This window comes from Oncorhynchus tshawytscha, linkage group LG04 (assembly GCF_018296145.1).
Source record: "Oncorhynchus tshawytscha isolate Ot180627B linkage group LG04, Otsh_v2.0, whole genome shotgun sequence".
Taxonomy (NCBI): Eukaryota; Metazoa; Chordata; class Actinopteri; order Salmoniformes; family Salmonidae; genus Oncorhynchus; species Oncorhynchus tshawytscha.
The window spans coordinates 6324960-6339224 of NC_056432.1; the positions used below are offsets into that span (position 1 = coordinate 6324960).

The 14265-nt window shown below is 48.5% G+C and overlaps 1 protein-coding gene across 1 annotated transcript in view; it reads right to left on the reverse strand.

Moving 5' to 3' along the window:
* LOC112239503 (extracellular matrix organizing protein FRAS1-like) overlaps positions 1 to 14265 on the reverse strand; it is a 316408-nt gene that overhangs the window by 290014 nt on the left and 12129 nt on the right. Inside the window, exon 2 of the mRNA XM_042321247.1 lies at positions 11610 to 11641. Within this exon, the coding sequence (XP_042177181.1) occupies positions 11610 to 11641 (32 nt within the window). The remainder of the gene's footprint in view (positions 1 to 11609; positions 11642 to 14265) is intronic.

Below are 14265 nucleotides of genomic sequence, written 5' to 3' on the forward strand. Positions count from 1 at the left end.
TCCTCCTCTCCCACCTCTTTCCTTCTGTCCTCCTCTCCCACCTCTTTCCTTCTGTCCTCCTCTCCCACCTCTTTCCTTCTGTCCTCCTCTCCCACCTCTTTCCTTCGGTCCTCCTCTCCCACTCCTCTTTCCTTCTGTCCTGATCTCCCGCTCTTCGTTCCTTCTGTCCTCCTCTCCCACCCCTCTTTCCTTCTGTCCTCATCTCCAACCTCTCTCTCCCTCTGTCCTCCTCTCCCACCTCTCTCCTTCTGTCCTCTTCTCCCACCTCTCTCTCCTTCTGTCCTCCTCTCCCACCTCTTTCCTTCTGTCCTCCTCTCCCACCTCTTTCCTTCTGTCCTCCTCTCCCACCTCTTTCCTTCTGTCCTCCTCTCCCACCTCTTTCCTTCTGTCCTCCTCTCCCACCTCTTTCCTTCTGTCCTCATCTCCCACCTCTTTCCTTCTGTCCTCCTCTCCCACCTCTTTCCTTCTGTCCTCCTCTCCCACCTCTTTCCTTCTGTCCTCCTCTCCCACCTCTTTCCTTCTGTCCTCCTCTCCCACCTCTTTCCTTCTGTCCTCCTCTCCCACCTCTTTCCTTCTGTCCTCCTCTCCCACCTCTTTCCTTCGGTCCTCCTCTCCCACTCCTCTTTCCTTCTGTCCTGATCTCCCGCTCTTCGTTCCTTCTGTCCTCCTCTCCCACCCCTCTTTCCTTCTGTCCTCATCTCCAACCTCTCTCTCCCTCTGTCCTCCTCTCCCACCTCTCTCCTTCTGTCCTCTTCTCCCACCTCTCTCTCCTTCTGTCCTCCTCTCCCACCTCTCTCCTTCTGTCCTCCTCTCCCACCTCTTTCCTTTTGTACTCCTCTCCCACCCCTCTCCTTCTGTCCTCCTCTCCCACCTCTTTCCTTCTGTCCTCCTCTCCCACCTCTTTCCTTCTGTCCTCCTCTCCCACCTCTTTCCTTCTGTCCTCCTCTCCCACCTCTTTCCTTCTGTCCTCCTCTCCCACCCATCTCTCCTTCTGTCCTCCTCTCCCACCCATCTCTCCTTCTGACCTCCTCTCCCACCTCTCTTTCCTTCTGTCCTCCTCTCCCACTCCTCTTTCCTTCTGTCCTCCTCTCCCTCCTCTCCCACCTCTTTCCTTCTGTCCTCCTCTCCCACCTCTTTCCTTCTGTCCTCCTCTCCCACCCCTCTCCTTCTGTCCTCCTCTCCCACCTCTTTCCTTCTGTCCTCCTCTCCCACCCATCTTTCCTTCTGTCCTCCTCTCCCACCTCTTTCCTTCGGTCCTCCTCTCCCACCTCCTTCCTTCGGTCCTCCTCTCCCACCTCTTTCCTTCTGTCCTCCTCTCCCACCTCTTTCCTTCTGTCCTCCTCTCCCACCCATCTCTCCTTCTGTCCTCCTCTCCCACTCCCCTTTCCTCCTCTCCTCCTCTCCCACCTCTTTCCTTCGGTCCTCCTCTCCCACCTCTTTCCTTCTGTCCTCCTCTTCCACCTCTTTCCTTCTGTCCTCCTCTCCCACCCATCTCTCCTTCTGTCCTCCTCTCCCACTCCTCTTTCCTTCTGTCCTCCTCTCCCACCCATCTTTCCTTCTGTCCTCCTCTCCCACCTCTTTCCTTCGGTCCTCCTCTCCCACCTCCTTCCTTCGGTCCTCCTCTCCCACCTCTTTCCTTCTGTCCTCCTCTCCCACCTCTTTCCTTCTGTCCTCCTCTCCCACCCATCTCTCCTTCTGTCCTCCTCTCCCACTCCCCTTTCCTCCTCTCCTCCTCTCCCACCTCTTTCCTTCGGTCCTCCTCTCCCACCTCTTTCCTTCGGTCCTCCTCTCCCACCTCTTTCCTTCTGTCCTCCTCTTCCACCTCTTTCCTTCTGTCCTCCTCTCCCACCCATCTCTCCTTCTGTCCTCCTCTCCCACTCCTCTTTCCTTCTGTCCTCCTCTCCCACCTCTCTCCTTCTGTCCTCTTCTCCCACCTCTCTCTCCTTCTGTCCTCCTCTCCCACCTCTCTCCTTCTGTCCTCCTCTCCCACCTCTTTCCTTTGTCCTCCTCTCCCACCCCTCTCCTTCTGTCCTCCTCTCCCACCTCTTGCCTTCTGTCCTCCTCTCCCACCTCTTTCCTTCTGTCCTCCTCTCCCACCTCTTTCCTTCGGTCCTCCTCTCCCACCTCTTTCCTTCTGTCCTCCTCTCCCACCTCTTTCCTTCTGTCCTCCTCTCCCACCTCTTTCCTTCTGTCCTCCTCTCCCACCCCTCTCCTTCTGTCCTCCTCTCCCACCTCTTTCCTTCTGTCCTCCTCTCCCACCCATCTTTCCTTCTGTCCTCCTCTCCCACCTCTTTCCTTCGGTCCTCCTCTCCCACCTCCTTCCTTCGGTCCTCCTCTCCCACCTCTTGCCTTCTGTCCTCCTCTCCCACCTCTTTCCTTCTGTCCTCCTCTCCCACCCATCTCTCCTTCTGTCCTCCTCTCCCACTCCCCTTTCCTCCTCTCCTCCTCTCCCACCTCTTTCCTTCGGTCCTCCTCTCCCACCTCTTTCCTTCGGTCCTCCTCTCCCACCTCTTTCCTTCTGTCCTCCTCTTCCACCTCTTTCCTTCTGTCCTCCTCTCCCACCCATCTCTCCTTCTGTCCTCCTCTCCCACTCCTCTTTCCTTCTGTCCTCCTCTCCCACCTCTTTCCTTCTGTCCTCATCTCCCGCTCTTCGTTCCTTCTGTCCTCCTCTCCCACCCCTCTTTCCTTCTGTCCTCATCTCCCACCTCTCTCTCCTTCTGTCCTCCTCTCCCACCTCTCTCCTTCTGTCCTCTTCTCCCACCTCTCTCTCCTTCTGTCCTTCTCTCCCACCTCTCTCCTTCAGTCCTCTTCTCCCACCTCTTTCCTTCTGTCCTCATCTCCCACCTCTCTCTGCTTCTGTCCTCCTCTCCCACCTCTCTCTCCTTCTGTCCTCCTCTCCCACCTCTCTCTCCTTCTGTCCTCCTCTCCCACCTCTCTCCTTCTGTCCTCCTCTCCCACCTCTCTCCTTCTGTCCTCCTCTCCTACCTCTCTCTCCTTCTGTCCTCGTCTCCCACCCCTCTCCTTCTGTCCTCCTCTCCCACCTCTCTCTCCTTCTGTCCTTCTCTCCCACCTGTCTCCTTCAGTCCTCTTCTCCCACCTCTTTCCTTCTGTCCTCATCTCCCACCTCTCTCTGCTTCTGTCCTCCTCTCCCACCTCTCTCTCCTTCTGTCCTCCTCTCCCACCTCTCTCTCCTTCTGTCCTCGTCTCCCACCCCTCTCCTTCTGTCCTCCTCTCCCACCTCTCTCTCCTTCTGTCCTCCTCTCCCACCTCTCTTTCCTTCTGTTCTCCTCTCCCACCTCATCCTTCAATGACTCCCCCCTCATCCTCTATTAATTTTCTCTCTAATTGCGGACGAGGAGTGTAATTATATGGTGGCTGTACCGTGCCACTGCACACCACTAACTTCTTTCCCAATCAGTGTTCTGTGTGTTCTTAAAGCTTATGGGAGGACAGAGAGAGTGAGTTTAAAATATATATATACAAAAAAGTATCTTTATTTAATGATAGTGAGCGATTGAAAGATAGAGAGAGAACGGGAGTGAGAGAGAGAAAGAGAACAGAGAGAGAGAGAACGGGAGTGAGAGAGGGAAAGAGAACAGAGAGAAAGAGAACGGCAGTGAGAGAAAGATAGGAGAGAGAGAGAACAGAGAGAGAACGGAAGTGAGAGAAAGATAGGAGAGAGAGAGAACGGGAGTGAGAGAGGGAAAGAGAACAGAGAGAAAGAGAACGGCAGTGAGAGAAAGATAGGAGAGAGAGAGAGCTGTTCTGTCCTGCAGCTCTACGCTAACCTTTACTGTAATTACGTTGATCACACAGCGGCGGGAAGCAGGAATTTGTCATTACCCGCCAATCGCCATTAAACCTGTGTGAAAAGCCGCCAGGGAACCACAACACTACCTCTAATCTCAACAAGAGATTACCTGTTGTTTCAGGGGAGAAAAGCAGGGTTTGGGCCAAAAAAAAAACACTCTGTTTGCAATAATGGTGTTGGATCTTTCCTCAGAAGGTTTTCAGGGTACAGACAAGAACGCAGAGCACAGACAGCATTCCTCCTGTTCTCACCCAGACAGCACTCCTCCTGTTCTCACCCAGACAGCATTCCTCCTGTTCTCACCCAGACAGCACTCCTCCTGTTCTCACCCAGACAGCATTCCTCCTGTTCTCACCCAGACAGCATTCCTCCTGTTCTCACCCAGACAGCATTCCTCCTGTTCTCACCCAGACAGCATTCCTCCTGTTCTCACCCAGACAGCATTCCTCCTGTTCTCACCCAGACAGCATTCCTCCTGTTCTCACCCAGTCAGCATTCCTCCTGTTCTCACACAGACAGCATTCCTCCTGTTCTCACCCAGACAGCATTCCTCCTGTTCTCACCCAGACAGCATTCCTCCTGTTCTCACCCAGACAGCATTCCTCCTGTTCTCACCCAGACAGCATTCCTCCTGTTCTCTCCCAGACAGCATTCCTCCTGTTCTCACCCAGACAGCATTCCTCCTGTTCTCACCCAGACAGCATTCCTCCTGTTCTCACCCAGACAGCACTCCTCCTGTTCTCACCCAGACAGCATTCCTCCTGTTCTCACCCAGACAGCATTCCTCCTGTTCTCACCCAGACAGCATTCCTCCTGTTCTCACCCAGACAGCATTCCTCCTGTTCTCACCCAGACAGCATTCCTCCTGTTCTCACCCAGACAGCATTCCTCCTGTTCTCACCCAGACAGCATTCCTCCTGTTCTCACCCAGACAGCATTCCTCCTGTTCTCACCCAGACAGCATTCCTCCTGTTCTCACCCAGACAGCATTCCTCCTGTTCTCACCCAGACAGCATTCCTCCTGTTCTCACCCAGACAGCATTCCTCCTGTTCTCACCCAGACAGCATTCCTCCTGTTCTCACCCAGACAGCATTCCTCCTGTTCTCACCCAGACAGCATTCCTCCTGTTCTCACCCAGACAGCACTCCTCCTGTTCTCACCCAGACAGCATTCCTCCTGTTCTCACCCAGACAGCATTCCTCCTGTTCTCACCCAGACAGCATTCCTCCTGTTCTCACCCAGACAGCATTCCTCCTGTTCTCACCCAGGCAGCATTCCTCCTGTTCTCACCCAGGCAGCATTCCTCCTGTTCTCACCCAGACAGCATTCCTCCTGTTCTCACCCAGACAGCATTCCTCCTGTTCTCACCCAGACAGCATTCCTCCTGTTCTCACCCAGACAGCACTCTTGACTCTCTCTGCCATTCTAGGTAAGAAGTAGTATTTCACTTAGTTTGATGGGGTTTGAAACTTTGAAAGACCAAAGACCCTACATGTCAATGGACCGGCCGAGACCGACCGAGACTGACCGAGACTGACCGAGACCGGCCGAGACCGACCTTGGTCTATGAATAAACATCACAATATCTTGTTAAATAAGAAATTCAACACGTTTTGATTGGTTTAAACACAAAGTGATTCATAGCACACAGATGAAAAGACATTCAACATGATCAGCAAGCGTGAACCAGCACATACTGAATGAAAGAGAGGCAAGCCAACCAATCCATACATTAGATATCCAACAAACGAAAAGTAATGGCTTAGTTTGTAGGCCTACACTGCAGAGTTCTAGCTTCAATACCAGTATGTAGGCCTACACTGCAGAGTTCCAGCTTCAATACCAGTATGTTGGCCTACACTGCAGAGTTCCAGCTTCAATACCAGTATGTTGGCCTACACTGCAGAGTTCCAGCTTCAATACCAGTATGTAGGCCTACACTGCAGAGTTCTAGCTTCAATAACAGTATGAAGGCCTACACTGCAGAGTTCCAGCTTCAATACCAGTATGTTGGCCTACACTGCAGAGTTCCAGCTTCAATACCAGTATGTAGGCCTACACTGCAGAGTTCCAGCTTCAATACCAGTATGTAGGCCTACACTGCAGAGTTCCAGCTTCAATACCAGTATGTTGGCCTACACTGCAGAGTTCCAGCTTCAAAATCAATACCAGATGTTTGCATGATTTTCTCCTACAGTGCTCAGACATCCATATAGCTTCCTCCATAACCTTCTCCTACAGTGCTCAGACATCCATATAGTTTCCTCCTTAACCTTCTCCTACAGCGCTCAGACATCCATATGCAGTGCCTTCGGAAAGTATTCAGACCCCTTGACTTTTTCCACATTTTGTTACGTTACAGCTTTATTCTAAAATTGGTTAAATAAAGGAATTGTCCGTAGATCTCCTAGACAGTGTTGTGTCGAGGCACAGATCTGGGTTTTTTCAGTGTTCAGTTTACTTTATTTAAAAGATGAACACGTACCACGCTGCGTATTGGTCCTCACCTTCTTCCACCACAGACAGCTGTTACATAAACAAGATTCTCTAGTCCGATGAAACCAGTATTAACTCTTCGGCCTGAATACCAAGTGTCACGTCTGGAGGAAACCTGGCACCATCCCTACGGTGAAGCATGGTGGTGGCAGGATCATGCTGTGGGGATGTTTGTCAGCAGGAGGGACTGGGCGACTAGTCAGGATCGAGGGAAAGATGAACCGAGCAAAGTACAGAGAGTTCCTTGATGTAAACCTGCTCCAGAGTGCTCAGGACCTTAGCCTGGGGCGAAGGTTCACCTTCCAACAGGACAACGACCCTAAGCACACAGCCAAAACAACGCAGGAGTGGCTTCGGGACAAGTCTCTGAATGTCCTTGAGTTGCCCAGCCAGAGCCCGGACTTGAACCCCATCAAACAGAAGAAAAATATTATTATTCTAAATCCATTTTAGAATAAGTCTGTAATGTAACAAAATGTGGAAAACGTCAAGGGGTCTGAATACTTTCCGAAGGCACTGTAGCTTCCTTCACACCCTTCTACAACAGTGCTCAGACCTCCAAATAGTTTCCTTCACACCATTCTACATCAGTGCTCAGACATCCACGTAGCTTTCTTCACACCCTTCTACAACAGTGCTCAGACATCCACATAGCTTCCGACACACCCTTCTACAACAGTGCTCAGACCTCCACATAGCTTCCTTCACACCCTTCTACAACAGTGCTCAGACATCCACATAGTTTCCTTCACACCCTTCTACAACAGTGCTCAGACATCCACATAGTTTCCTTCACACCCTTCTACAACAGTGCTCAGACATCCACATAGCTCCCTTCATAACCTTCTACAACAGTGCTCAGACATCCACATAGCTCCCTTCATAACCTTCTACAACAGTGCTCAGACATCCACATAGCTCCCTTCATAACCTTCTAAAACAGTGCTCAGACATCCACATAGCTCCCTTCATAACCTTCTAAAACAGTGCTCAGACATCCACATAGCTTCCTTCATAACCTTCTACAACAGTGCTCAGACATCCACATAGCTCCCTTCATAACCTTCTACAACAGTGCTCAGACATCCACATAGCTCCCTTCATAACCTTCTACAACAGTGCTCAGACATCCACATAGTTTCCTTCACACCCTTCTACAACAGTGCTCAGACATCCACATAGCTTCCTTCATAACCTTCTACAACAGTGCTCAGACATCCACATAGCTCCCTTCATAACCTTCTACAACAGTGCTCAGACATCCACATAGCTCCCTTCATAACCTTCTACAACAGTGCTCAGACATCCACATAGCTCCCTTCATAACCTTCTACAACAGTGCTCAGACATCCACATAGCTTCCTTCATAAACAGTAGTAGGAGACAAGCAACCATTTCGAAGACAACCATCTAGTCTGCGACCGAAATGACACCCTCCTCCCTATTTAATGCACTCCTTTTGACCAGAGCCCTATGGGCCCCAGTGAAAGCTAGTGCACTATATAGAGAATAGGGTGCCAATTGGGACACCTAGTAGTCATATCCTCTTCACTATTAATGATTCACAAAGTCAGCAGCAGCTATGCATTATTAACCAGCTACATCTCAGACAGCGGTTGAGTGAAACGGAACCCCCTCCCCCAACATTCCATCCAGTGAGCTGTTAATTAACATTCCCACGTAGATAGACAGTAGGAAGACAACGTCACCGGAACCCCCTCCCACAACATTCCATCCAGTGAGCTGTTAATTAACATTCCCCGTAGATAGACAGTAGGAAGACAACGTCACCGGAACCCCCTCCCCAACATTCCATCCAGTGAGCTGTTAATTAACATTCCCCGTAGACAGCAGGAAGACAACGTCACCGGAACCCCTCCCCCAACATTCCATCCAGTGAGCTGTTAATTAACATTCCCCGTAGACAGTAGGAAGACAACGTCACCGGAACCCCCTCCCCCAACATTCCATCCAGTGAGCTGTTAATTAACATTCCCCGTAGACAGTAGGAAGACAACGTCACCGGAACCCCCTCCCCCAACATTCCATCCAGTGAGCTGTTAATTAACATTCCCCGTAGACAGTAGGAAGACAACGTCACCGGAACCCCCTCCCCCAACATTCCATCCAGTGAGCTGTTAATTAACATTCCCCGTAGACAGTCGGAAGACAACGTCACCGGCACCCCCTCCCCCAACATTCCATTCAGTGAGCTGTTAATTAACATTCCCCGTAGACAGTAGGAAGACAACGTCACCGGAACCCCGTCCCCCAACATTCCATCCAGTGAGCTGTTAATTAACTTTCCCCGTAGACAGTAGGAAGACAACGTCACCGAACCCCCTCCCCCAACATTCCATCCAGTGAGCTGTTAATTAACATTCCCCGTAGACAGTAGGAAGACAACGTCACCGGAACCCCCTCCCCCAACATTCCATCCAGTGAGCTGTTAATTAACATTCCCCGTAGACAGTAGGAAGACAACGTCACCGGAACCCCGTCCCCCAACATTCCATCCAGTGAGCTGTTAATTAACTTTCCCCGTAGACAGTAGGAAGACAACGTCACCGGAACCCCCTCCCCCAACATTCCATCCAGTGAGCTGTTAATTAACATTCCCCATAGACAGTAGGAAGACAACGTCACCGGAACCCCCTCCCCCAACATTCCATCCAGTGAGCTGTTAATTAACATTCCCCGTAGACAGTAGGAAGACAACGTCACCGGAACCCCCTCCCCCAACATTCCATCCAGTGAGCTGTTAATTAACATTCCCCGTAGACAGTAGGAAAACAACGTCACCGGAACCCCCTCCCCCAACATTCCATCCAGTGAGCTGTTAATTAACATTCCCCGTAGACAGTAGGAAGACAACGTCACCGGAACCCCCTCCCCCAACATTCCATCCAGTGAGCTGTTAATTCACATTCCCCCGTAGACAGTAGGAAGACAACGTCACCGGAACCCCCTCCCCCAACATTCCATCCAGTGAGCTGTTAATTAACATTCCCCGTAGACAGTAGGAAGACAACGTCACCGGAACCCCCTCCCCAACATTCCATCCAGTGAGCTGTTAATTAACATTCCCCGTAGACAGTAGGAAGACAACATCACCGGAACCCCCTCCCCCAACATTCCATCCAGTGAGCTGTTAATTAACATTCCCCGTAGACAGTAGGAAGACAACGTCACCGGAACCCCCCTCCCCCAACATTCCATCCAGTGAGCTGTTAATTAACATTCCCCCGTAGACAGTAGGAAGACAGCGTCACCGGAACCCCCTCCCCCAACATTCCATTCAGTGAGCTGTTAATTAACATTCCCCTTAGATAGACAGTAGGAAGACAACGTCACCGGAACCCCCCTCCCCCAACATTCCATTCAGTGAGCTGTTAATTAACATTCCCCGTAGATAGACAGTAGGAAGACAACGTCACCGGAACCCCCTCCCCAACATTCCATTCAGTGTGCTGTTAATTAACATTCCCCGTAGATAGACAGTAGGAAGACAACGTCACCGGAACCCCCTCCCCCAACATTCCATCCAGTGAGCTGTTAATTAACATTCCCCGTAGACAGTAGGAAGACAACGTCACCGGAACCCCCTCCCCCAACATTCCATCCAGTGAGCTGTTAATTAACATTCCCCGTAGACAGACAGTAGGAAGACAACGTCACCGGAACCCCCTCCCCCAACATTCACTACCTGTCCTAGACAGGTTAACCCAACATTCCCCCGTAGATAGACAGTAGGAAGACAACGTCACCCTGCTTTAGAAACACTACCTGTCCTAGACAGGTTAACCCAACATTCCCCCGTAGATAGACAGTAGGAAGACAACGTCACCGGAACCCTGCTTTAGAAACACTACCTGTCCTGGACAGGTTAACCCAACATTCCCCCGTAGATAGACAGTAGGAAGACAACGTCACCGGAACCCTGCTTTAGAAACACTACCTGTCCTAGACAGGTTAACCCAACATTCTCCCGTAGATAGACAGTAGGAAGACAACGTCACCGGAACCCTGCTTTAGAAACATTATCTGTCCTAGACAGGTTAACCCAACATTCTCCCGTAGATAGACAGTAGGAAGACAACGTCACCGGAACCCTGCTTTAGAAACATTATCTGTCCTAGACAGGTTAACCCAACATTCTCCCGTAGATAGACAGTAGGAAGACAACGTCACCGGAACCCTGCTTTAGAAACATTATCTGTCCTAGACAGGTTAATTAACATTCCCCCGTAGATAGACAGTAGGAAGACAACGTCACCCTGCTTTAGAAACACTACCTGTCCTAGACAGGTTAACCCAACATTCCCCCGTAGATAGACAGTAGGAAGACAACGTCACCGGAACCCTGCTTTAGAAACACTACCTGTCCTAGACAGGTTAACCCAACATTCTCCCGTAGATAGACAGTAGGAAGACAACGTCACCGGAACCCTGCTTTAGAAACATTACCTGTCCTAGACAGGTTAACCCAACATTCTCCCGTAGATAGACAGTAGGAAGACAACGTCACCCTGCTTTAGAAACACTACCTGTCCTAGACAGGTTAACCCAACATTCCCCCGTAGATAGACAGTAGGAAGACAACGTCACCCTGCTTTAGAAACATTACCTGTCCTAGACAGGTTAACCCAACATTCCCCCGTAGATAGACAGTAGGAAGACAACGGCACCCTGCTTTAGAAACACTACCTGTCCTAGACAGGTTAACCCAACATTCCCCCGTAGATAGACAGTAGGAAGACAACGTCACCCTGCTTTAGAAACACTACCTGTCCTAGACAGGTTAACCCAACATTCCCCCGTAGATAGACAGTAGGAAGACAACGTCACCGGAACCCTGCTTTAGAAACATTATCTGTCCTAGACAGGTTAACCCAACATTCCCCCGTAGATAGACAGTAGGAAGACAACGGCACCCTGCTTTAGAAACACTACCTGTCCTAGACAGGTTAACCCAACATTCCCCCGTAGATAGACAGTAGGAAGACAACGTCACTGTAACCCTGCTTCAGAAACACTACCTGTCCTAGACAGGTTAACCCAACATTCCCCCATAGATAGACAGTAGGAAGACAACGTCACCCTGCTTCAGAAACACGACCTCGTTCCTACATAATGTATGAGTTAATACACTGTAAAAGATAATGCATCGGCACTACATCTTAGGCATCAGCACCAATGCGAAACGGTGCCCCGCCTCATCATTCTGAGACGGAAGTAGAGAAGGAGACAATAGAGACATAATGAAATGAAAATTGATGTGGGAAGGAAGAAAACACTTACCGCAAACAGAGATCCCTGATAGACACATGCTCCTGTGGGAGTGAGGAGAAAACCGTAAGTTAACAAAGTTCAAAGGTCATTCTAGTACAATTACAAGTATGCACTTAAGGTCTTCAGTTGAAGTCAGAAGTTTACATACACTTATGTTGGAGTCATTAAAACTCATTTTTCAACCACTCCACAAACTTCTTGTTAACAAACTATAGTTTTGGCAAGTCATTTAGGACATCTACGTTGTGCATGAAACAAGTAATGTTTCCCCCAAAAAATGTACTGACAGATTATTATTTTGGCAAGTCATTTAGGACATTGTGCAAGTCATTAAAAAAAAAAAGTTTACAGACAGATTGTTTCACTTATAATGCAGTGTATGACAATTCCAGTGGGTCAGCAGTTTACATGCACTAAGTTGACTGTGCCTTTAAACAGCTTGGAAAATTCCAGAAAATGATGTCATTGCTTTAGAAGCTTCTGATAGGCTAATGGACATATTTTGAGTCAATTGGAGGCGTACCTGAGGATGTATTTCAAGGTCTACCTTCAAACTCAGTACCTCTTTGGGAAAATCATAAGAAATCAGCCAAGACCTCAGAAAAAAAATTGTAGACCTCCACATGTCAGGTTCATCCTTGGGAGCAATTTCCAAACGCCTGAAGGTACCATGTTCATCTGTACAAACAAGTATGCAAGTATAAACACCATGGGACCACGCAGCCGTCATACCGCTCAGGAAGGAGACGCGTTCTATCTCCTAGAGATGAACAACAGCAAAGGACCTTGTGAAGATGCTGGAGGAAACAGGTAGAAAAGTATCTATATCCACGGTAAAACGAGTCCTATATCGACATAACCTGAAAGGCCGCTCAGCAAGGAAGAAGCCACTGCTCCAAAACCGCCATAGAAAAGCCAGACTACGGTTTGCAACTGCACATGGGGACAAAGATCGTACCTTTTGGAGAAATGTCCTCTGGTCTGATGAAACAAAAATAGAACTGTTTGGCCTTAATGACCATCTTTATGTTTGGAGGAAGAAGGGGGAGGCTTGCAAGCCAAAGAACACCATCCCAACCATGAAGCATGAGGGTGGCAGCATCATGTTGTGGGGGTGCTTTGCTGCAGGAGAGACTGGTTCACTTCACAAAATAGATGGCTTCATGAGGGAGGAAAATGATGTGGATATATTGAAGCAACATCTCAAGACATCAGTTAAAGCTTGGTCATAAATGGGTCTTCCAAATGGACAATGACATACTGCCAAAGTTGAGGCAAAATGGCTTAAGGACAACAAAGTCAAGGTATTGGAGTGGCCATTACAAAGCCCTGACCTCAACCCTATAGAAAATGTGTGGGCAGAACTGAAAAAGTGAGTGCGAGCAAGGAGGCCTACAAACCTGACTCAGTTACACCAGCTCTGTCAGGAGGAATGGGCCAAAAATACACCCAACTTATTGTGGGAAGCTTGTGGAAGGCTACCTGAAACGTTTGACCCAAGTTAAACAATGTAAAGGCAATGCTACCAAATACTAATTGAGTGTATGTAAACTTCTGACCCACTGGGAATGTGATGAAAGAAATAAAAGCTGAAATAAATCATTCTCTCTACTATTATTCTGACATCACACATTCTTAAAATAAAGTGGTGATCCTAACTGACCTAAGACAGGGAATTTTTATTAGGATTAAATGTCAGGAATTGTGAAAAAACTGAGTTTAAATGTACTTGGCTGAGGTGTATGTAAACTTCCGACATCAACTGTACATCAATATGACACTAGGTAAATGGTCCTACAGCATGTGTCCCCACCGGAGTCAGTGAGATTAACTTACTCTGAACTCTGAACTTCACAGTAGGTTGTCGCCATTCAAACAGTAAGCTGTGATTTAAACAATGGAGTGGCCATATAATTCTCCTTGCTCAATTGGAAGAGTTAATCGTTGAGAAAAACCAAACTATTGTTGCTGTGGCTGTGTGTGCACACGCTTCAATCCATCTGGAACTGGGGCTAACCAAAAATGACTGGGGAAATCTGATCTTGGGAAAGTGTCACTCTTGAGAGTTGAACAGACCTCACACTGTCACAACACTGGAAGTGAACAACGGTGGTGTAGATGTGACCAACCATCTGTCGTCTGTCGACACATACAGTGTTTGTTTATACAGTTTACTATAGAATACTGTAGTACTTACTACAGTGGCTTCTGTTTGTTTATACAGTTTACTATAGTACTTATGACAGTGCCTTCTGTTTGTTTATACAGTTGACTATAGAATACTACAGTACTTACTACAGTGCTTTCTGTTTGTTTATACAGTTGACTATAGAATACTATAGTACTTACTACAGTGCTTTCTGTTTGTTTATACAGTTGACTATAGAATACTATAGTACTTACTACAGTGCTTTCTGTTTGTTTATACAGTTTACTATAGAATACTATAGTACTTACTACAGTGCTTTCTGTTTGTTTATACAGTTTACTATAGAATACTACAGTACTTACTACAGTGCCTTCTGTTTTTTTATACAGTTTACTATAGAATACTACAGTACTTACTACAGTGCTTTCTGTTTGTTTATACAGTTGACTATAGAATACTACAGTACTTACTACAGTGCTTTCTGTTTGTTTATACAGTTTACTATAGAATACTATA